The sequence below is a fragment of the Hippoglossus stenolepis genome, chromosome 1 (genome assembly GCF_022539355.2).
Source record: "Hippoglossus stenolepis isolate QCI-W04-F060 chromosome 1, HSTE1.2, whole genome shotgun sequence".
In the NCBI taxonomy this organism is placed as follows: Eukaryota; Metazoa; Chordata; class Actinopteri; order Pleuronectiformes; family Pleuronectidae; genus Hippoglossus; species Hippoglossus stenolepis.
In genome coordinates, this window is record NC_061483.1 from 18,823,701 (window position 1) to 18,849,437 (window position 25,737).

At 41.4% G+C, this 25,737-nt stretch overlaps 2 protein-coding genes across 2 annotated transcripts in view; both read left to right on the plus strand.

Moving 5' to 3' along the window:
* kif28 (kinesin family member 28) overlaps positions 1–25,737 on the plus strand; it is a 67,682-nt gene that overhangs the window by 30,803 nt on the left and 11,142 nt on the right. The window lies entirely within an intron of this gene.
* fzd3b (frizzled class receptor 3b) lies at positions 14,052–24,962 on the plus strand. The gene is given in 10 exon segments (XM_047340764.1): positions 14,052–14,770; positions 15,064–15,366; positions 15,606–15,768; positions 16,093–16,392; positions 16,665–16,916; positions 20,652–20,800; positions 21,350–21,464; positions 22,122–22,285; positions 22,377–22,396; positions 22,399–24,962. Coding segments are annotated over 10 exon segments (1,851 nt in total). The 5' UTR covers positions 14,052–14,585; the 3' UTR covers positions 22,599–24,962.

Here is a 25,737-nt window from a genome sequence, read left to right on the forward strand (position 1 = left end):
TTTTGGGGTCGAAGCCTGAAAAGTTTGGGAAACCCGGTCTGAAAGAATACTTCCGAGTACTTTGCTTTCAATATACCTCATTGAGGTTTTCTGGACAACTCTGACAGAATCTTTGTTGTTTGGATGCTGAGTGAAAGCGGTTAGAAAGCCCCTGGTCTAATAAAGAGTGAAATACTTTGTTGGCTTAGGTTTGGGGCACAATAGAGCACAGTGTTTGTAAAGCAAATAGACAGCAACCCTAGCTCTGCTCGAATGAATCTAGAGCTGTCAGTCACTATATTTACATGCACAGCACAAAACCAGGTAATTGGAGAAATCGAATTTGGGCATAAAATTCATGAAAATTCAAATACACATTCACCTGTGTGGTCATTACATTTCAGATTCGAATCCCTTTTTAAAGCAACGTGGTCATGAAGTGTATTACAGCTTAAGGAGTTCTTTTTCTCTCTTTGCTAATGAAGGATTCAGACTAACAGAGCAGGCTCTCCAAATAGGTTGAACAGGTTTTCTTACTGTGTGCATGTGCCTGACATTTACAGTCTCCGTTCTTCCATGAAACCAGCTAATTTAGATGTATTTATTTTATAGTGAGTGTAGAATTATCAAGGATCCACTGCTACATGTAATTGTGTTTTCTTCATTCTACCATCCAAGCAGTTTCCTCAACAGAAAGCGCTATTCACTGTGTTTCCGTTAAACTCTTACCTTGAGTAATGGAACCAGGGTTTTCTTCATATACATTAAAGTACTGCAGAAAGCTGGCAGTAACTTCACCACTTAAGTGCATGTAAACACAGTCAGGCATTCACCCTTCATTTAGCACGGCTCTGGTTACACATTCAAGTGGCAATTTGACAGTAATGTGATGCTAATATAGTAAATTAGAAGAAAATGATACTCAACTGAAATTATCGACAGTTGAAAGCCCTTTGATCAAAAAGGTTTTTCAGTAATAGTTGGTTATTGGTGGGAGAAAAAATCTAATTTTAGAAAAGGCTCACAGTGGGAGTTGTCACTTCAGGAGCCTGAAACTTAATCTGCTCTTAAAATTTCCTTTCAAGATTTGCATATTATTATTTTATTTCCTTTTCTTGGCTATGTTATTATGCAGATACATTACTGCAGTCATGTGAACTATTGAGGATCACAAGCCTTTGTTGAAAAAAAATCTAAATTGTAAACACTCATAAATAACAGTCCCGTAGATATGTATGCCTTTTCATCAAGCTCCATGAATTTCTCCCTGGGAAAATAGTGAAAAATGTCAAAAAACACCCTATGTCACAATGTTAAAGAAAGAGGAGAAATCCAGATCTACCCTAAAATGTAATAATAATATAACTTTATTTGTATAGCCAATATCTAAACAAGGTTACAAAGTGCTTCACAAAATCCATGGCAAAAAAAGAATGAACTAAAATAAAAGGTATTCAGTTAAATTTTAAGCGCCAAATCATAACATATTAAAGGGGACATAGCATGCCCATTTTACCACAAGTTGATATGGTTCCTTGGGGTCTTAATGAAATGTCTGTAACATACTTTGGTCAAAATACCACAAGGATCATATAAAACAGCACCCTTTTTACCCTGTATAAAACAGCCCTCCACAGAGCGACCTGTTTTGACTGCCTGTTCCTTTAAATGCTAATGAGCCAGCTCCCCCCTCTCCCCCCATGATTTTAAACGATATAAATTACATATTTTATATGATATAAATTATCAAATATGCATCCCATACTTTGTATTCCCTTGTTGTCCTGGAGTTTTAATTTTCCCAATCACATAATTAAATGTCCCCCTCTGCCCATCCACTACAAGCACACAAGCAGACAGACAGAGAGAGAAAGAGGTGGGGGGGCTATGAAGACCATCATTTACCCCGAACCCGACATTCAACGGGTACAACAACAAGCGGAGAAAGCAGAATCGCGGGCTGACCTTATATGTACAGTCTATGGGGCTGACCAGCGGAGAAATGCTCGTCCCGTGTGAACAGCCAGGCGGCTGCGCGCTGGAAAACGGCGCTGCGCTGCCTCGCAGCGCGCGTCAGGTCGGCGCTCCGGCGGTGTACCGGCGGAACTACTGTAACCGAGCGGAACTACTGTAACCCGGCGGAACTACTGTAACCCGGCATACAGTAGAGCTGAACACTGCGGAAGTCTTCCACACAGCTGGCAGTGTGGAAGACGCTTCAAGGCAGCGCAGCGCCGTTCTCCAGCGCGCAGCCGCCTGGCTGTTCACACGGGACGAGCATTTCTCCGCTGGTCAGCCCCATAGACTGTATATATAAGGTCAGCCCGCGATTCTGCTTTCTCCGCTTGTTGTTGTACCCGTTGAATGTCGGGGTTCGGGGGTTACAGTAGCGCTGAACACTGCGGAAGTCCTCCACACTGCTGGCTGTGTGGCGCTGACACAAATTCCAGCTCACGCACGGGAGAGCGGCGGTCGCTCCCGAGCAGCTGCTGCAGCCTCCCAGTCCCAGCAGTCCAGACAAATGCCACATGTGAGTGAATCGCGGGCTGACCAGCGGAGAAATGCTCGTCCCGTGTGAACAGCCCGGCTGCGTGCTTGGGACCGGCGCTGCGCTGCCTCGCAGCCTCCGGTGTAAACCCGGAAGTACGAGTGTGGGGGCGGGACGGGACGGGGCGGGGGGTGGGCCAAGACCATGTAGGAGACTTCCAGTGTATTGTTACGACACAATACCCAGGAAGCGCAATCGAGTCGCTCAAGCATGACGTTTCTGACTTAGAGGAACTATAACAAAACGCGCGAGTGTTTTTTCCCCAGAGTTTTTGGGTTGGTAGACATGCCAGATACCCACATTAACCTGTAGAAGCACTAACAAAGTGGAATTTGCATGCTATGTCCCCTTTAAGGTTAAGACCTTACAATTTATAGAGAAACCCAACAGTTCCAGCTGTAATGGGTTCTTTCTTGGTCCGTCTCATCCTTCCAAGTTTTTTGGAAATACGCTCAGTATTCCGTAAACCTGCTGACAAACAAACAATCAAATTAACGGTCGGTAGCAGAACAGACCCTCCGTGGCGGAGGAAACAATGTAATGTAATATGATGATAGGCAGGCAGTTAAATCTGAAAAGACATTTAAGAATATTTCATATCCCACCTTTGTGTCCCACCACCTCGGAAAGTATTTACCATTGCCGCTCATCTTATTATGGTACTGAGAAAATTTGATTGAATGTTCGTCAAACTGCTATTTGAGTTGTGAGAGTTGATAGATTGAACCGTGGTCGGTACTAAAAAACAGGAAGGACAAAGAGGGCAAGAGAGCAAAGACTGAATGTCAGTGACTATACAGAGGGAAATACTGACAAGGTGACAGGTTGTGTAAAGTCTTCAGACCCTACTGTCTCCAGTGTTTGTGTTTCTCCCGACATGGGGTCCTGTCCTTCAAAATAAGACTCCTCTTTCTAAGAAGGGCCACCCTGAGGCCACCGGGTCCCCACAACAGAGAACGTGTCTGTGCCAAGTCTAAAGAGTTCGGGGGTTATTGTGTGTAAGTGTGGTCTGTTTTTTTTCCGTCTGTGTGTGAATACGAAAGAGAGAATTAGGTTTTATAGAGGTGTGTTTTTGTGAGTGTGTAATTGCTTGGTTGTGCTGTGTGTGGATCTGTGTGTGTGTGCATGTGTGTGCGTTCACGCTGTTCAGTGCATCTGAAGAGGCTTACCCTATTCTATGTGGCGGAGACAGACAGGTCCTCATTCAGTTTTAAAGTTCCTTTTTTTCTGCTGAACTCTTGATTATCCTGCTCATTCTGACGGAGTCTATTGAGACTGCTAGCCCAAATAAAGCAATCATTTATTTATGCACAGAACAAAGGCACTGCCTGGTGCTGTTTTTTGGCAGGCCGTTCCCATCAGCATAGCTGCCACTACTGCTTATCCAGCCTCACAATGCTCACTAAAGAGAGATTTGAGGAAAGATTCAAGAGACTTTTCATTGTTCAAATACTGCCCTGTAGCCCACTGTAAATATAACACTGGGTTCCATTACAACTGTATGAAATAGTGGTGTAGGCCATTTTTTTCCCTAACCTTATAATATTTTCAGTGTGTAGGCATTGCCATTATGTTGCCAATGTAACGGCATCAGATCACATGAAAAAAGGAAATATACTTATGTTCTACCATTTCCTCCTTTTCTAACTTTTAATTTCAATTATATTGTCAGCATAGGACCAGAACTGCAAGGTCTGTAAGCATTGCTTACAATATCAACTGTGTGTTATTTTGCCAATTTACACGTTCATTGCTGAAGTAATAAAAATCAAATAGGGCAAAACACCACGCAATTATCTGACAAATTGAAATTCCTTAATTTGTTTGAACAAATTGTAAAAGATATTCAATTAAGAATTCTATAAAAATGATTTTTAAATATTTGGTAGGAGCAATGTGTAAGTAAGAAATAATAAGTTATTTTAAAAGCCCTCTCTTTCCTCTTTCCACCACCGATTAATTTGGATGTCCATATCTACACAAATTAATGTGTATTAACCAGTGTTCTGGTTCTTTAGTCCAGGACTCGGTCACAAGTCTGAATTAAGTCCTATTTTTAAAGACTCGTGCCTCAACACTGATACGGATGATTTTATAGTACTTAACAGTTTAATACAAGAACATTATTTGGAAAATGCAATCAAACACATTTCATAGAACTCCAGTTACTAAAAGTTAGTCCACATCTTCCAGCCAATCAGAATCGAGAATTCTCTGTAATTCTCGATCCGATTAATCTGTCACCTGGCCAGCTCTGTATCCCTCCTTTGACCCCTCCCTGAATCTGTGTGATGAATATTATGGATTCTGTGGTTTTTGTACTGTGATCTAACCATTCATTTGGCACAGAGCCCTGCAGTGTTCGGCTCTGATACGACACATAAATATAGGTTATCCATGTCTTATGGTCTTAATCTGAACCCATGACCCAGCCTGGGGGTGTGTGTGTGTGTGTGTGTGTGTGTGTGTGTGTGTGTGTGTGTGTGTGTGTGTGTGTGTGTGTGTGTGTGTGTGTGTGTGTGTGTGTGTGTGTGTGTGTGTGTGTGTGTGTGTGTGTGTGTGTGTGTGTGTGTGTGTGTGTGTGTGTGATGTTTAACCCTCACTGCTAAGCCCAACTCCACACTAACGTACACATGCACACACACACCATTGATCCCCTTCTCACGCAAAGCCACTCAACAAAAGGCAGAAAGAACATTTTCAGCATACTGCAGATCAGGAACAGCGTCAGCATTAAGAGCTCTAGTGCTACTAATTGTACACTTATCGAGCCACATGCACCTTTCCACTTTACTAAAATAGCTCCCATATAAATGCAAAAAAGCACAAGGATTTTTAAACGGGTAAAATAAGTGCAAGCTGAGACAGGTAGACTACCTTCAAACCTTTTGACTCACTCACCTTTGAGACATCTTTCATTTTGATTTCAGAAAATAAGGTTACTTGTATTGCAGCTTCCACAATCACCAGTACCACCAACTAGTTGAATTCTGTTTATATGCAAAACATTGTTTAAACTGAACCAGTTCCAAATAATGGATGGAGCATCATTTTTATTAACAAATTCACTGGTTGCCAGGCAGTGAGTTGCTCGTCTCCTTGTGTACATCCATTTTCTATCTGCTCCAACTCTTTGGATGCACTACCCCAGCTCCAGCCTCCTACTCACTCTGTGACTCACCCAGCTACGTCTGCCAACCTCCTGTCCAACTTCCAGAATCTGTCAGTGATGTATGCACATTTCACCTCGAATCCAGTCGGTACATGCACTGTCTGATGCATCCACTCTTTGATCACCATTAGTTTTATTTACCGTGGACAGAGACGTCATATGGTACACAGTAGACAAACGGCATAGGCAATGAACATAAACCAGTTTTATTAAAAAAATTATATTATAAAATAATTGATTTTATAGTTGATTGAGTGGGAATGATTGGTTGAAGTGCCAGAAATGGTGTATTATTTTTTCATTCTTAAAGAGCGTATAGGCGTTGAGCAGATGGATATGCACAGGTGGCTTGCATGGTGCTAGCAAGTGTGTGGGTGCTATCTGATTCAACACCATTGTCACATTCTTGGCTTCCCATCTACATCTCTATCATTTCATTTGAGTCTTTCTCCTATGCCTCTTGGTTTCTTTTATTCCCACTTTCACACTTTGTCTCTGCACTCCTTGTGTGAGCTCGTTTGCTCTACTCTTCACTGTTTAAGTCCTACCTCAATGTGTCTGTGTGTGTCTGCGCACATGCATGTTATCCTCCGTGAGACATAGTCCTATGAGAGCCTCCACATCACCTGTTGCCATGGTAGTTAAATAGGCAGAGAAGGAAGGGGAGGAATGGAGGGAGACAGACGGCTGGCAGGAGGGAAATTGGATGATGAGTGCATGCTTTGGACTAAACCTAGGAGAGGAGGAGGGAAAGGACTGCTAATACAAGCAAGGAAATTGGCAATTCATACTCTAAGTAATTTAGTTGGAAAATACTACACATTACTCTCAAGTGTTATTTGTTTTGGGTTGAAATTGTCAGTGGAAGTCTGCAATCTGTGATGTTGGCAATCTAAGCTGTGTATTCATGAAGAAACATGGTGCAGTTAAAAGAAAATATAGAATCGTTCCACCCTCATCAGTGAGAGGCAGTGTCCATTATTGACGTAGGAAGTTAAGACATCAGGAATGCAGGACAAGTCAATCTTACCTTTATTGTTGTCTGGCAAAGGCAGACATAATAGCATATAATTTGTTGAAAATTATTCACAGTTCTCTTCGGAACTTGGATAATATTAACCCTTCCTACCCCTGATTGGATGAACATACTTGCCTTTGAATCATCTTCATCAATAATTCAATGTCAATTTTGATACAGAAACTGTCAATGTGGTTCATATGAGCAGTTAATTGGACAGTTTTACACTGATTCTAAGAAAAATATCTGTTTAAGTGTTGTTCTTTTTTCAGTCAAATTTTATCAAAGATTTTTAGGCTTAAATTCTGTAAGAAAGCTATAAAATCATGGATGTTGGAGAAAGAGAAAAAAGGATTTAGAGTTTTGTCAAATGAAAAGATAAGATGCATGTTGATAGTCTGCAAGAGTAATTAATGCTAGTAAATAAATTAGAAAATGGTGAGATGAAATAGATATTTGCATCACTGATAAGAAATCAGTGAGTTGAGTTAAGTGAAGAAATTGTGCATTTTTTGTGTGTTGTGTATTTAGGACATGAAGAAGAAAACATGAAAGACAGAGTACGTAGAATGTGTTGCTTTTTATTTGTCGAATATGAAATAACCTGATAAAAGAGTAGGGAATGCCAATGAATGCTGATGCTGGAATAAGAAAAAGGAGAAGAGGAGGACAAGTGCATGTCAGAATAATTGCCAGTAAATGGGAGGCGAGGAAAACAAGAGATGAATACAGGAGAAAGAAGATAGGAGGAGAGGAGGAGGGGAAGTGAACGTGAAGGGGAATGCCATTAACGGCTTTGTCCGGTCCTCCCGACTGAACGATGCATGGACACGGATAAACGAACAAATGAATGAAAGAGGGAGAGAGTGTGGGAGAAGGGTGCCCCTTTCTTAACTGTCCTTTCAGAGATTAAGCAGGAGAACATCGTGGTCTGTTCAGTTCATCTGTTCATGGCCAACGCCTGTCTCTCTCACAAACGTGTGAGAGGAGGCAGGGTGTGTGTGCGTGTGCGCGTGTGCACATATGTTGAGGTGTGAATTTATCACGGAACATGTGTGCATTATTGATCAGGAAACTAGAAAATGCTATATAAGATTAAATGTAACAAGTAGAGGTGGCGAGGCAGCAGTAAGTAAACAGTGGTGTGCATAGAGGATTTAGAAATTGCGGTGTGCTGGTGCAAAGACAGGGAGATAGAGGGAGCATATAATTGCTGAGGGGTTGTGAAATGAACTGATGTACTTCTCTTACATTGTAGAGAGATAGAGACAATGTAACTGGCTATAATGTATGGCTATGTATAGTTTTAGTTGAAAGAGGAGAAAAGGGGTTTGAACAGCAGTAGAGAGTCACAACATTACAGTTTCTCCAGAAAGATGGAAAATTTTAGGATTTAGATCGAGGCGCGGATGTTGCAGGGATGTTACGTGTAGCAAGCTGACGGAGGTAGAGCTGATTTGGTCTGACAGCATTTGTGCTACAGGGCCTGACTTACTGATAGTGAAAGTGAGTTATGGTGAGACAGAGATGAGGAAGAGATAGAGACTGTGGGGTTGAAAAAAGCCTGATGTTCCCCATCGAAACTCCTCCTCAGTCAGAGAAAGGTGCAGGAAACCGAGATAACTGATTTTATTATGTAACAATGAGTGCACAGAAATGTCCGATCAAAAATCCATTGAGAGAATATCCATTTATTACTAGACAGGAATTTACTAATTTTAATAAATGTTATAAATTTGCTTTTGGTCCTCTCTTTTTATCTTGTAAAATTGCCATTAGGTTGTATAGCTGTTCAGAGAATTCCGTTGCTCTCTGAGTGGTCATTACATAAAGTTGCACTGAAAGCGCTTTAAAGAGCACTTAACAGTCAGAATCACACCAACAAAAAGTCAATGAAGCTGTTTGGAATCCAAAGACAGTTCATCTACTTTTAGAAGTACAGGACTAGATAAACTATAATGTATTTGATAATTATGCATTTTGGGGAAAGAACCTTTTTGAAGTCAACTCGCCCCGATGGAGGAGCTGTATCTTTGGAGGCTTAGACCCAACAGCCTGTCACCTTGAGCTGACCACAATACAAAGCTGGTCTGTGTCTCTCTCTCTCTCTCTCTCTCTCTCTCTCTCTCTCTCTCTCTGTCTCTGTCTCTGTCTCTCTGTGTGTGTGTGTGACTGTCTCAGGTTCTCACACTCCTTAAACACTTCTTACAATCCATTTGACTCCCTAATCCACCGGGAAACCGCCACTCTTTTCTCCATTCCACTCCACTGTTTTTTCCTCCCTCCCTTCTCCTGCTCCTCCTCCTGCACTTGACAATGTGTATGAGTTTCTGCAGAGTTGGCTAACTGGATTTTCTACAAACGTTCTAAGCCCCCGGACCCACATGCACTTACAACTCACTGGATAAACAGACTGCTGAAAGATATTAGACATGTCCAAGAACTCATAAGTCATGTTATTTTCTTCTTTTGGATCTGAATCAAGATGCATGCAACCTCCACAAGGAAGGAAGTTGCTCCGGGCTATTCGACTCTCAGGGTGTTTACACTACCGTCAACATGGGTTGTGGTTCAGCCGGTTTCGGTAACACTGTGGGCAGAACTTTTAACAGTTTATTAAAGTCTTAAGTTGCTTACCATTTAAAAAAATACATAGAGAAATCGAACAAACCCATGTAACGTCTGATTATTTATCATCTATATAAGTACTTTATTAATGTGCTGGACCAGAGTTCATGTTTTGTGCATAGGTGCTCTGTCTTGTTGTCACCATGATGATATTGGTTGTCATCCCAAACACGGACTAAACTGGACATGTGAGCGACAACGCATCAGAAAAGCTTCACAAACTAGTGCAAAAAGTTCTCACACACAACCCCCTGTACTTTTCCTGTTGCGTGCACTGCTCTCTCTTCGCTACCAACTGTATAGCAGTTATTGGCATCTTACCGCTTGTCGCCAAAAGTATAATTGCTTGCATTACGTGACTGTTAATCTTATGCTGCTTTCTTTCTTTCTTTTTTCTTTGTTGATTATTTATTTTTTTCTACTTAATTTTTCCCCTTCTCTCCTGCCTTCTGGGTTTCTTTGGGGAGAAGGAGTAAAAAAAAGAAACTTAATCCCTCCATTGAACAAGAGGTGGACCAGTCAGGGCCTTTTTTCTCATTTTCCTCTGTGTCAAAAACCCCACCGTGCTTCTTATGCTGAACGACCTGTCCAAAACACACTCTCAAACTCAAATAAACCTTTGATTTGATTTCCATCGCACACTGATTGTTAACCTGCTGATGTTTCGGTGGTTTAGTCTTATCAGGGCATTTATCTGTCTTTTAGCCAATCTGATATTATGCTGAGTAGCTATTAGTTAAATGGAATGGGTTTAGTTTGATTGTCGCTATAAAGACAGCAGGAGGAGAGGGCTCCTGTCAATCTCTGGGTGTCCATTATTGTTAAAATGTCCTTTTTTCTAAATACAGTGTTTTTCTTCTAAAAGTTTTAGTAATAGATTTAAATAATAGTAATTATTAAATGCTTGATTCAAAGAGCATGACTTGATAATAAAAGGGAAGCACCCTCCCGTTATACTATAAGAATGGCATAATTCATTATAGGTCAGGTTTTCTGGCACCGCAGTTGATATAACAGAACTTAAACTGAACTCATGATTGCTTATGAAAGCTGAATTTGTGAATGTTGAAATGTTCGTCTCAAACGGTGCCAAAATGTTTGACTTGGATCAACCCACCACCATTCATTTTGAACCAATGTGGGGGAGATTTGGAGCCCTGCATGATGGATAGCATTTTGGTGGCATGTGGTCTGCATAATGACCTCCTTTATAATTTCTGAATGACACTGGTTTTGTTCCAGTATTTTTTCTTTTTAATGATGTAATGTTGGTCTGAGTTTTAGTCTATTAGAGTAAGTGCTGTCTACCACTGTGGGTTTTGCCTAAAGGCAGCAGTGCCAACAACAGCACAAAGCCATTTTCTTGTTGAAGAACTGACAGTTTCTAGTCAGAGGCTGTGAACTTTCGTCCCCACAGCTGAGTAAACTGCATACTGAATAAAAGCTATAGAATAGGCTTACCACTTCAACACACATTTGAACTTGATTTTATATCTGCATCTTGTTGCTATATAGCATGTGTTGAGTGTATATGCTGCTAACATCTGGCACAAACATTGGGCAAATAATTACAATAGTACAGGGAACCAGGGTGATGCTAACATCTGGGCTGGTTTTCAAAATACATCATCCCTGCAGTTCTTTATTACTGGAATCAAGTAAGCAGATTCAGTCCACTACACACTGAAGGATGGAAAGAGAAACAACCACTGTTAGAGATATCGTTTGCAGGAAGCTGATGCACTACATTTCTTCTGCTCCCCATCCTTCTTCCTCTTCTTCTTCCACATCATTCCATGTTGCAGTCGAAGTATGTCTTCACCCTCAGGCCTGGTTTGCAGGCTTTTCTGCTTTCCGTTCTCTGTCCGTCCATCACAACTGACTACAAAATGCCAGACAATTCACCCTGTCGCCCTGCATGGAATGCTGATTGCCACTCCCCTCCTCTCTCTTTTGGTGGCACAGTTAGGCCACTTAATATCAATATTCTCTTTGTGGGGAGAGATGGGGGGCAATTGCCGTGACTGTCAGAATAATTGCACACAGATATCTGCACACAGGCATTGGACTTGCTCGCACACACACACACACTCAAAAACACTTAAACTGGGACATACTTACACAGAATACAAGAACAATGATGCACACACACATAACCCCACATGCACTGGTGAACTGGGCAGAATGAGGGCACACAGGAGTCACACACAGACACAGTCATTGTAGAGTTAGTATCAGGAGAAATGAAGAAACACTCCATGCTGCTTGGCAGTGACACACACTCACACAGAAAGCAACTAGGACTCGGTTAAGTGTGGCCTCAGGCTCTCTTATGGGTCTGTTGTTATTGACATGTCTGTGAAACATACATGCAGAAACAAAAAGACAACAAAACGAGACTGTAGAGGTACCATTAGTGTGGGCAGCATATCAGAATAAGAGCTGGCACTGAGGTGGCCTCATCAGAAAATAGAATGGTAGCTAATTGTAGCAAGGCAAAAAGGGTTTATTCAAATTTGGGATTTAATTGGCTATTGTTCATTCTTTAGAGTAGAGTATCTTTTTATTCATTTATGAAAAAATTATTCATAGTATACACATAGTCAACATTTTATGTTAAATGTGACTGAAAAAGACAGAAGCATGATGCTTATGCCTTCTTCAGTGAGGTAAATTCCCAACACATTTCATTGTTTCAGATGTAAATATGAAAGATACAGTATTTGATAAGACTGTTTAGCAGTGTAGCTTAGCCTTAGATCAGGACTTCCTCACTCATCAGGATGTTTAAATATGACTCCATAGTACAACTGGCTACTAAACTATCTTATTGAAAGTTGTCAATGAAGCCGCACCACTTTGTCACCATATCTTCACTGTAAATTACTTGATACACACATGTACACATATTTAATTGCTCATCTACTTGTTTGTGTATGTGATCAGGTTTTGCCTCCATTTAAAGCTCGTGTAATTCCTGTCTCTCTCTGTGTCCCAACACAGTGAAGCTAGTGTGTTAACGCAATAGGGGGAAAATGTAAAATGTGTGAATTATTTGATAGGGTGAGTGTGTGTGTGTGTGTGTGTGTGTGTGTGTGTGTGTGTGTGTGTGTGTGTGTGTGGTGTGTGTTGTGTGTCCTCACATGGTTCCCTGCAACATTCAAAACTATGTCACACAGATCCTGCACCACTGCACCCATTTACTGGTGGAACATCTCTTCAACGTGCACATCTAGAACACAGCAATTGAGAATGATCAAAACATACTCACAAGGTCTGAGTCCACACACACACATATTCATTGATGCACAAATGCACTCACACAGTCTGTAGGCATATACTATAGCTTTTGTATGAAGCAATCAATGTAAGTGCACTGTTTTGTGTGACATGTTCACATATTTCATGTACACACAAAGTGCCGTGATGTGTGCAGCCAGCCTAAGCGTTTTTGTTCCGTTGCTCTCTATTCATTGCTTTCACGGCTCTGCTCTGATTTCTGTTTACTCTTGTTGAAGCTGCACTGAAAAGTCAGCATCAGTGTGGCCAGATAACCCAAACGGCTCTGGGAACATGATGTTACTAGCAGTTGCTAATGTATGCGCATATCAGAAAAATATGTTGAATATGCAGCATAAGGTGTGTGTGTGCTGCACAAAAGCACAAACATTTCTTTACAAAAATCAGTTTAACAGGCAAATGAAGTTACTGTCTTTGTTCTGCTGCTGACATACAGTAGCCGTTCTGTTTGGATACTGAGGCCCATAAAAAAGGCTTTAAAAATGTTCTGTTGTGCATTTTCTGCATACAAAACCTAATTTGATTTTAACAAATCATTGCTGTAGTGTTTTTTCACTGTAGGTGGAACTAGAACAAAAAGATAATGAAGCCTGCTCAGAAAATCAGCAATAGTTGTCAATATTGTGGATTTTTTGGGGCCAATATCGACAACAATATTAGGGAGTCAAAAATTCCTGATAAAACTCGAAAATTTGAGGTTATTAAGGCTTGATATTTTACAGTTTAACTTTATTATAAATAAGATAAAGGAAAATACGACCAAATATGCAGGACGAATGTTTTTGCGTAAAAAATTTAAATGCACATCTTTCCTGCATTGTGTATTCTGTAAAATAAAAATTACATATTGGCACACACGCTAATACAGATTTTTATCAGCAAACCGATAAATCGGTCCGACTCTCATTGTTAAAGTGACCATATTATGCTTTACAGTTGATTTCACGGCTGAACAATACCATTGTTACTGTGGCTACAGCAGTGTTTGGGAAGCCTCTGGGTAAACAGCGTGACATTTCCACCACATGCTCTAAGAGGTTGACCTGTCATTAGACAGTAGCTCAACTGACCAATCAGAGCAGACAGGGCTTTTGGGGAGGCGGGCCCAGAGCTAGGACAGTGTTTTAGACAAAGGGTGAAAAGAGGCGCCTAGGCAATGTACAGTATGAGACAAAGCGTATTTTGAACATTACAGCATGTAAACCTATTCTAGTAGACCCCCAAATAAAAATGATGAACCTGTAAATGGCCAAAACATAGCAATGTAAAGGAAGAGCTCTGGAGGCTTTTTGAACAGTCCATCACTCACAATTTTCCAGTGGATTTGAACCAGCAGCCTGAAGGTCACAAAGAGCCAGAGTCGCTAACCTTTAGAATCGCACTCCAGGGAACAGAACCTATCATCTGTAGTGTGTGGATTTCTGTGTTTGTTTGTTCAATGTATTGACACATGACTGCGGCTCAGCCTTCAGAGGTTTGTTTTTCTCCCCCCAACTTCAAAGGGATGTTTTGTAATATGATTGCCATGATACATATTTTATGAGCTTTTTAATATCGCTGGAATACTGAGCAGTATGATTTCCCCAGAGTAGTTGGAACAAACTTGTCCTCTCACTCTCCCTCCATCTTATTTCACGACTATTTCAGGTCGAATATGTGCCAACTTTTTCCTGAGCCTGTGTGTATTTGGTGTGGTAACATCATGCTTATCCGCATACACAACATATTTAAAAATAACTTTATCAAGCTGGTTCACACTGATATTCAAATGTAACATTGGAAAGATGAAATGTGTAGGAGTGTGCTAGAGTTAGGAGACCATGTGTGATACACTTGGAAACTGTAGCATCACTTCCAGTCTGGTCGCAGGTTTAAACAAATAAATTCTGTCTTTTTCTTTCCCTCCATCTCCACCTCTCCATCTGTAGCCTTTTCATCCCATGGTAAACCTAGTGTGCAGCGCTGACCTGAGGATGTTCCTGTGTGCCCTGTACGCCCCGGTGTGCACGGTCTACGGCCAGGTGTCCATGCCATGTCGATCTCTCTGCCAGCGCGCCAAAGACGAGTGCCACAAACTCATGGAGATATTTGGAGTAGCCTGGCCAGACGACATGCAATGTAGCAGGTGTGCTTTTCATTTTAAATCAACCCAGTATTAAATAGTACAAACAGTGTCATCACACACAGGATTTTGAAGCATCTGTGCAATAAATCTTAACCTCATGATGGATGCAATGGTGATTTGTGTTTAAACTTTGTTATAGAGTTCTTGATTCAAACTTAGGTAATTTTAGAGGCTATACTCTTTGCTGCTGTTGATTTATTGTACTAAGCCATTGCATAACATATAAACAAGTGTCTGAGCAAAATTGATATCATATTAAACTGCAAGATCTAACATAGTTTTTCTTTTTCCAGGTTCCCGGATTGTGATGAGCCATATCCTCGTGCAGAGGACCTGCTAACAGGTTCTGACCCCACTGACCAGTCATCCATGACTGTGCAGAGAGAATACGGTTTCTGGTGCCCCAGAGAGCTCAAAGTTGACCCTGAACTGGGTTACTCTTTCATGGGCAAGAAGGACTGTTCTGCTCCATGTCCCTCAATGTTCTTCAACCAGCAGGAGCTGACCTTTACCCGATACTTCATAGGCGTCGTCTCCATCGTCTGTCTGTCCGCAACGCTCTTCACCTTTCTGACATTTCTCATTGATGTTACCAGGTTTGAATGGCTAAAATCTGATATCAACTTACTGAGCATGATTTATGAGAATACTTTAGTTAGTCCTCAATCATTTTTATGGATTGTGCAAACATTTCTGAACAATTTCCAAAGTAAATTCTGTAAAAAAAAAAAGACAAATTGACAAGAGAGCACTAGAAACAGTTCTTAAACATTTTTTTAAAGTAAGTTGTAAATAATACACAACATTAATCATCATTTTCTTTTTTTCTCATTAGGTTTCGATACCCTGAGCGTCCAATAATCTTCTACGCTGTGTGTTATGTCATGGTGTCGCTGGTGTTTTTCCTTGGTTTCCTGTTGGAAGACAGAGTTGCCTGCAATGCAGTCAGCCCTTCTCAGTTTAGAGCTTCAACCATAACACAGGGTTCACACAACAAGGTGGAGCTTCACTTCACACACCTTTCATGTGACTGATTTTGGTTTGTAAGAATCCTGTCAAGTGTTAGACTTTCTTTAAATGTAATCAAATTTGAAAGCATTACCCTGAATAATAAAAACATTAGTGATACTATACTTTTGATAATTACTTTTGTTAATAATTATTAAGATTTCATCTGGATTTCTCTCTCTGTCCATACAGCTTGATCATAATCATAATTTAATACGTGATGTACTTGACATGTAAACAAGTGCTCTCCCCTTCAGCTGTCAAACATGAATTTGATGACTGATCCAAAGTTACTGCTCCCACTCCTCTCTCAGGTGTGCACCCTCTTCTTCATGGTCCTGTATTTCTTCACCATGGCTGGCAGCTTGTGGTGGGTCATACTGACGATCACTTGGTTCCTGGCCGCTGTGCCTAAATGGGGTAGCGAGGCCATCGAGAAGAAAGCCCTCCTCTTCCATGCTGTTGCCTGGGGGCTCCCAGGGGCCCTGACTGTCACCTTGTTGGCCCTGAACAAAATTGAAGGAGATGGGATCAGTGGAGTGTGTTTCATAGGCCTGTATGATATAGACGCCCTGCGGTGGTTTGTTCTGGCACCGCTCTGCCTCAATGTGGCGGTGAGTACAGTCAGAAGATAAATGAGTGAGTGGGTGGGTGGAGGAAAGAAGTGATGAGTGGGATGATATGATGAATAAATTAATGGTTGGTTCGAAACAAGTATGGGTTGTTGGCTGAAATTTTGTAGAGATGGATAGATTAGTAAATGGATGCGTGGATAGTTGACAATGTTTTGGTCTCTGTTATTGTCCGTCATCCAGCTCTTTAATTATTGTTTATTTTATTTGTGTCTGTCACAGAGTCTTATCTTGTCGTTTCTCTCTCTCTTCAGGTGGGCGTCTCTCTCCTGTTAGTGGGCATTGTTGCTCTGAATCGGGTGCGCATGGAAATCCCTTTGGAGAAGGAAAACCAGACCAAACTAGTCAAGTTTATGATCCGAATGGGAGTGTTCTCGGTGCTCTACCTTGTCCCCCTGTTGACTGTGATTGGGTGCTACCTGTATGAACACACCTACCGAAACATTTGGGAGAAAACATGGATGGAGGAGAACTGCAAGCACTATCACATCCCCTGCCCATACAAGGTAGAGAGACAGAGAGAGGAGAGAGAATGTATTTATGAAAGCCTGTGTAATGTTTCCATCTTTGCCAGACAAAGTATGCGTCACTTGTTAATCATGAAATATGTCATTTGTGAAGACGTTTTTGTGTCACTTCCTGTTGACACAGCAAAAATAATCAGTTGATCACTTGTACACAAACTTTATACTTAGACTATCTCAGATGTCAAAGTACATGTGCATATAGGGCAGCTCATTCAACATATTCCTCTACTAGTCATCTGTCTGAAAACAGATGACTCCTCAGGATTTACCTGTCGTCTCAGTCACACAACGAAAATAAATACAGACAAACTCTTGGCAGCGTTTTGGCTATCGCAGCACTCTGTATATCACTCACTCACACACCCGGTGTTTGTTGTCACAGGGCCAGAGTGAGCTGGTGTGAAGTGCTCAGTTGCCCACTGTGAAGGATTAAGTATTTTCTCTCCTCATTAAGTGACTGGGATATGTTTATTTGTGTGTCAGAGAAGTACATATGCCAGATCCAATAGGAAAACAAGATCTCCAGTGAAGATTATTATAATAATAATAATAATAATAATAACTAGGGCTACGTTGTAGCACTGAACGGGCCCGAGCACACGCAACTCAGGACCTGTTGCGGTTGGTGGAGAGAGCGATCGGCGACCAGGCACACGGCTCCGCGTTGCATGTGTTTTGCACACTGCGGGAAGGATAAAGCTTCACTTCCTGCGTCTATCACGCGACGTCGATCCTTGTCTACTAATTGCGCATTACGGTCCACCCAATCAATTGCAGATCACATGGTGACAATTACATGTAAATCGAATGATAGTTGTAAAACAAAGCTTACTTCCTGTTGCCAGTAGGTGGCTCCATCACTATTATTACATATAGATCTGTTCAAGTAGGGGCTCTGATGTAGCGTGAGCAATTTTGTTTCAATTGGACAATGTTAGCACAACTGAATATTCACACTGATCAGTAGGTGGCGCGATGACCCTGCACTAATATTAATATATGGAGCTGTTCAGGTCAGGATTGTGATCATAGGTAGAAAATACGGACAGACAGACGGACGAAAAAAATAAAATAAAATAAAATCTGTCCGTCCGTCCGTCCCAAAAAAAAATAATACGGACCGACAGACAGACGGACGAAAAAAAAAAAAAATCCGTCCGTCTGTCTGTCCCAAAAAAATATTAAATAAAATCCGTCCGTCCGTCCCAAAAAATAAATTATACGGACAGACAGACAGACGTCCGTCCGTCTGTCCGTCCCCAAAAAAAACAACTGATATGGCTGTTGAAAAAGTCACAGTAATCTTATGCCTACATTATCAATGTCTTGAGACCCTTTTGACACAGCTTGACATGGTTGCGGTCAGTGGATGAGGAGGAATACTTCCAAGTGTAAGACGTTCCAAAAACAAGACATTTCCTGTTGCCACCAGGGTGCGCTGTGATTCACACCGTGTAACGAAAACGCGAAATTCGAGGTAGTATATATCTCCATCTTGTTGAGATGACATTCACCTCAATTTGAAGTTGATCTGATGAAATCCCTTGGACAAGTTCGTCAAAGTAAAAATGTGGGAAATGGCCAAATTGACCACTAAATCCAAAATGGTCGACTTCCTGTTGCCTTTTTCATAATGCACAGAGACTTTTATGTGCATCTGGTTATGATACACAACTGTCCTCATTTTCGTGAGGATCGGTGAAAGCTAACTGAGGGGCTTTGGCTGGTGGCGCTGTAGAGCCATTTTGCCACGCCCATTTACTTTTTGGGGTTTTGAATTTCCTGCAAACTTTGGTCGGAATTTGAGCATGTCTAGGCCCTGAAAAAGCCCCAAAAGGGAAATAATAATAAGAAAAATCCTTACAATTTCAATAGTACCGTTCGGTGCTCGGGCCCTAATAATATAATAATAAATTGTATTTACCATGTATTTATTACCAGTACAACTTAGAGACTTCAAAACAGTAGTAATAATCTGACCATGTGTGAGTGTGTAAGTGAGTCAGTTGGTAAGAGGTGTGAGTGGTATGGCTGAGTGAGTAGGTATTTGTGAGGGGATAAGGGAGAGCATACATCATTAGCTCAGCTAATACAGACTCCACACAAGACTACCATCTCTGTTTTACTCTGTTTCTTTGTCTCTTTGTCTTTCTCTCTCTCAGCTGGTTCTCACACACTTTTTTACTCAGTCTCCCCTTCTTCCCCTGCACTCACTCACTCTCTCAGGGCTTGCTCAGTCATGCTCTGCTGCCTGTACTCTATAATGTCTTTGTAGCTGTTTTGAGAAGTGGCAGGAGTGAGATGTTTCATGAGCGTCTGTATGATAGAAAAACACATTTTAATGAAAGCGTCTCACCAATTTCACGTATAAAACTTAGAAATACTTGAGAAGTATTTGTATATGTTTTCTTTTCCGTAATTATTAAAGCAGAGGGATGTTACGGTAATTTCATGAAGGAGAAGTGTCAGCAAATTTGTCACTGACACATTATACTGTATGAGAGAAGCTGCGAGCAGGTGCAAGTACTTATATTATGTGGTCGTGTCTGTATGTCTGTGGGTGTGTGAGAGAGTGTGTATGTGTGTGTGAGCATATGAAGAGACCCCTTTATGTCCTATTGTAGCTGTGGAATTTCAATATTGCAGTGTTATCTGATCTTTACCCTCGAGGGGTTGTGGGGTTGCGTGCAAAGTTGGTGCGTGTGTAGGAGCGTACAACTCCATGATTTTGGATAATTGAAGATTCTGTGGGCATTGTTCACTTTAGTTGTGCGTGTGTATGGGTGGTAATTTACAGAACGCTCAGAGCCTCTTGTTTTACCTCAGGATCTGAATCTGAGACATTTAATCTCTTCCTGGGCGAGACAGACCAAAGCTAATTAATACATATTATTTCTCCTTACTCTGGTTCCTTTTAAAAGCAAGGAACACCGAGGCTTTGTAAAAGTCCTTCTCCCCTAGGAGTCACTTTAGGAGATGGCACGAATGCTGAAACACTTAACGAATAGCATCTTAATTAGGATTTAATCTTGTGTTAATAATAAATGTAATGTCACTTGTCATTGTGCGTGTAAAGAATATATTCGATTTTCTGTTTAATTCTGCTCCTTAAACTGATTCTCTGATTTTGACTTAATTAAATGGTAAACCACACAATTAGATCATTAGTCTCCCAAAAAGGAAATTTTTCAGTATCCACTTGAGTCAACACCCAACTGAAAACTAAGACAAATGTTGAATGCCCATATTTGTGCAATACACTTTTTGAAGTTGCTTTCTGTTTATCTTGAAACTCAACACTGTTCTTAGTTGATATTTTAAAGGTTAACATTGATTTGGGGGATTTGGATGCTTTAAAATGAGGGTTTCTTTAAACCACCTACATTAACCTATACAACTGCTGTAAAATACTGCCCCCTGCTGTCAGATTCTGTATCTTGCATCAAAGTTCAAGTCCAACGAGCTGTTGTTCTTCAACCTGACTGCAGATCAGCTGCTGAACCTGTTTCTTTTCTAGGATGAACCAACAGTTCGAGTAGTTTAAAATGCTTTTAGTATTTCCTCCCCTGAGGATAAATGCTGATTTGTTTCCAAAATAATAAAAGCTCTTTTCTTCCTCTGACTCATCAACTTTTCCTTCTGTGTTTTAAACACCTTCTGTTGTCTTGATTAGATAATTGTGGAGTTGATATTTAATATTCCTGTAATTATCAGGTGGAGCAGAGCAGTCGACCGCTCATGGTTTTGTTCCTGATGAAATACCTGATGATGCTGGTGGTGGGGATTCCCTCTGTGTTCTGGGTGGGCAGTAAGAAGACCTGTTTCGAATGGGCCAGCTTCCTGCACGGACGCAGACGCAAAGAGTAAGATGGAAGTTTTGTTTTCAGTCCTGCTGTTCAATGAGCTTATTAGGCTACAAATGATTCTTAGTTATAATTAAGTTTTATTTCCCATGTGAAGTCACTGCTTCAAACAGATAAACCAGTAGCACATTAAGAATCACTCCTCATAGTAATCTAACATATCTGCAGATAAACACACAGAATTTACCTGTAGTGTCTGTGACATGTGTGTCCTCCTCACTTCGATAACAGCACTTTAACACTCCCCTCCTCCCCCCCTCCTGTTTCTTTCTCACCTCTCTGTGTTTCCTCTCTGTTTGCACGACTTGCATTACTCTGACACGCCAACCCTAAACCCTGCACTGCTCCTCCTCTCCCCCGTGCTGTCACCATGTCTCTCTCTTCTTATTTACTCTCTTCTGTCCTCCAATTCTCTGCCTCCCACTCCCCTCTTCCCTCTCTTCAAACTCTTTGTCTGCTGTTTGTGGATCTGTCCTCTGTTTCCCATGCTCCTTCCCCCTTGTCTCTCCTCCTTCACATCCCACCCCTGCCCTCTTTTCTATCTTTCAGCAGTGGGGTGAACGAGTCTCGCCAGGTTCTGCAGGAGCAGCCCGACATTGCTCAGTCTCTGCTGCGTGAACCCAACACCCCTGTTATTAGGAAGTCTAGAGGAACATCCACTCAGGTAGGGCTGCAAACACACAGCAGTGATACAGTGGTGTCATAAACAATCATTGTAGTATTTATTGTGGCAGTAAGAAAACAAGCAGGATTTGTATCAGTAGTTTTAGTTCTTGTAACAATTATTATATGTGGTTCTGTGAGAAGTTCTGTGAATCTTCTGAATCGTTATCTTTGTCTGTGCTGGCTGAAAATTACAACCAAGACTTGATCTGACTGAAACTGAGACCAGAATCTATATTGTTGTTTTGTGACTCATTCCTTCTTGCTATCAGGCCTTAATGTGCATCTCAGGATGAGCACGGCCACTTCTTGGTGCAGTCAGAGAAAGTAGAAAGAAATACAGTTATTAAATAAATAAAGTTTTATTATTGTTTTTATATTTGAAACAAACAATATTAAACCCAACCAAGGTCCAACGCTTCTTGCAGCAAACAGCTCAGGTCAGGGAACAGAGCTCTAACTAGAAGAAGTAAAAGTCTGACAACTTACAGGCACCAAGCACATGAAATCATCAAGCGACCTGAAAACCTGTAAACAAAATCGATCTGAAGGTTATGATCGAAGCAGACTTAATTTTTAATATAACTTTAAACTGATCAAACAAACATCCTCTGTTGTTATTACATTTATCTGACCTCTCATTTCTGTCTATTTGTAGGGCACCTCCACCCACGCCTCCTCCACTCACTTAGCTGTCCTGGACGACCTTGACGAGCCGGTCAGAACTCACCACGGCCACCCTGCCTCCACCAGAAGTAAAGCCAGCAGCGTTCACAGCAAGGCCAGCTACCACGGCAGCCTGCGCCGCACCCGAGACGACAGGTAGAACAGATCATCTGTAACACTCTGTTTCTCACTCTGTCAGATGGTGTGAATCAGATGAAGAAGTGTCTTTCTCCTCTCCCCCTCCCAGGAGCGATGCGCTGGTTTACCGAGTACAGAGGAACGCAGTTTCCATGGCAGCATGCCACGTCTTGACCACCCGCTTTCCACTCACAGCAGCCTCCATCATATAGAGAGCAACTCACGGCACGGCAGCCAGCGAGACGTGTCTGAAGCCCTGTCTACCCTCATCACCCACGGAACCACGGCGAGTATCAGTCGAGTTGCTGAGAATGACGGCACTAGTGCCTGAAAACAATCACAAACTTTACAGGAAATCATTGCCAGGACGCTGTCTGTCTTTCAAAGAAGATTTGCTGTCAGCAGAACCACACTGCAGTGTCTGTCAAGATGGAGGATGTACCAGTGTGTGCTGTGGTGGTGAATTTTAGTTTCAGTTTATCGCTGGACGGTCGTTAGCTGTGCAGCTACTGGAGAACACAGGTTTAAGCTGGACAGGTATGTTTACATATTTGAGTTGACAAAGCAGTTGACTCCTGACTGCTCAACTCAAACTGCTGAACCAACAAGATAAATCCACCTCCTCAGACTTAAGTGACATCTGTGAGACTCAAGATGTTATTCAGGTAAAGTTTCAGTATCTCGTGATAAACAATGGTGACAGTTTGGTGCAGGTTTACTCTGAAAGATTCATCTTGGATTTAGAGGTTGGACACCAGAACATTGTGACACGCCTCTACTTCCAAATAAGGATCTTGAATCATCTTGCAGGATTTACAGGAATATTGTTAAATATGTGAACTGTGCCGAGTATTGCTTTTGTAACAATCTGCATTGGTTTGTCGTCTCACATGAAACTTGACTGATTTCAGTCAGATCTAATTATTCCATGTTTTTGTTTCTTAGACTGCAGCTCTTAATGATGATGTTTATCTTTGTGTGGCTTCAGAGTCAATGAATATGGGCCTCATGTGACATTTTGGACCTTTTGTGGATTAGTGAGATATTTTTATACTGTGAAAATCTGAATGCTGTGTGGTGCTGAATGCTTCTCAGTGACAGTGTGTGTGTGTGTGTGTGTGTGTGTGTGTGAGTGCGTGTGTATGTGAGATTGAGTAAGAAATAAAGACACAAGTGGTTAAATGTGTTTTTAAACTTCAGGCACTCCCTCTGATCTAAACAGAGAAAACATGATGGAGGGAACTGAACCCAGTTTGTTAAAGGGTTGTCTTCAGAACCAGGAAGATGAATGAACTGGAATAATGCTTGTGCACTTACTTAACATGCACAGAGGTTATTCTTTATTATTAAATCATTTCAGCACTGGACCTTCTGCAGAGAGGCATCAGCTTTGCAAGGGAAGACAGGTCGGCTTTAGAAACAAACAAGAGAATAATTCACACAACCAATGCTTATTTCATTTGCTGTCAACCAGCCAATCTTGTTAATAAAATCTAAATGGAAGAAGCCAAATAAGAGTCATTACAAAGTCTAAAAGCCTCAAAATCGCGTAACAATCTAAACATCAACAACCTCTGTCTGATTCAGGAAGTCGTTTATCACTGCATTCAAGTCTAACGGCTGTATAGACTGAAGTGTAATTTCAAAATGGAAACCAATGACAGTGCTTTTATTTTTAAATCTGTTAACATCCTCATGGCAGAATGGTTGTTTGTTTCTTTTTTTTCCCTAATGCCACTTTTACTAGTTGCATTGATGTGACCTAACCTGCTTCTGTACATGCTCTTTGGTCACGTGTGCTTGCATTGTTCAAACTTACAGAAACATTCAGTCATCAGACTCGATATGTTCTCTGACATTTAATGTTGTAGGAAGTTAAATGTATAATATCACTGTCTCTCTCATTTGTTTTTTGTTCCACAATCCCTCAAGTTAACCTACCTCACCTCTACCTTCAGCCTTCTCTGTACCTGGGTGTACACACGCACACGTTATTGAGTATTTTAAGTAAAAATGCCTATTTCTGAAGAATCTGAAAGGCTCTAAAATGATACACAAACCAAACAGACTTTCAGTGACTCATGGGTTCTGTTTTAAGTCTCACACACACACACACACACACTAGGATCAGTAGCTAACTCCATCCCACAGTTAGCTATGTGTTTTTTTACTTGCTGACTCTGGCCTTTCACTGCTGCCTCTCTCCTTCCGTCTCTCTTCTCACGTTCACTCGTCTGCCTGCGTCTCTGTTGTACATAGATCTTCTGTCCTCTGTGGTGACTAATCGGCCTCACACCTGCCTCCTGCCTCTCCCCCTGTAAATGTGCCCACACTAATCTTTTTTTGGGACCTACACAATCTGCCTGTACTGTTGCAAGTCTTGACTACTGACAAACATTAACCATTGTGCTTTTACAACAAGAGATGCTATGAAACATCTCATTCTTCTCATCAGTCCCACAACCAGACATTTCTGAGGAAGCTGTTATCATCTTCATCCTCATCATCATCATTACAGTGCTTCACAGTGAACTGGAGTAGCTTGAAAATATGGCACATTAGCAATGATGGTTTAAAAACAGATCAATATTGAGAAGTGTGAAACTTGGGATGTATTTGCCTTGTAATTTATTTGCAGTTTGGGACTGTAATGACTTGTTTTACATGCAGTCTAATAAACATTTTATAAACTTCAGTGCTGTTGTTTGTATTGTGTGGATTTGTTGTTCTGTTTGTCAGAGTTGTGTATTTCTTCTGGCCAACTAATCTTGTTACCATACCTCAGTTCAGTGACCACATTACTTAAAGGGGACATATCATGCAAATTCCACTTTGTTTGTGCTTCTACACGTTAATTTGTGTATCTGGCATGTCTACCAACCCCAAAACTCTGGAAAAAAAACACTTGCGCGTTTTGTTATGGTTCCTCTAAGTCAGAAACGTCATGCTTGAGTGACTGGAATGAGCTTCCTGTGTATTGTGTCGTAACAATACACTGGAAGTCTCCCTACATGGCCTTGGCCCACCCCCACCTCATCCCCCTGCCCCCACACTCGTTACCGGGTTTACACCGACGCAGCAGGCAGCGCAGCCGTTCTCAAGCCGCAGCAGCCTGGCTGTTCACTTGAGAAATCATGGGGGAGAGGGGAGCTGGCTCATTAGCATTTAAAGGAACAGGCACTCAAAACCGGTCACTCTGTGGAGGGCTGTTTTATACAGGGTAAAAAGGGTGCTGTTTTAAATGATCCTTGTGGTATTTTGACCAAAGTATGTTACAGACATTTCATTAAGACCCCAAGGAACCATATCAACTTGTGGTAAAATGGGCATGCTATGTCCCCTTTAAACAGGTTTGGTCAATGGCATGTTGCACTTCTAGAGTTACCACAGTGGAGCTCTTACATAAGTGACATTATTTCCAACCCACTCAAACCTTGTAAAATAAAGTTCAGAGACGTTCACGATCAGCC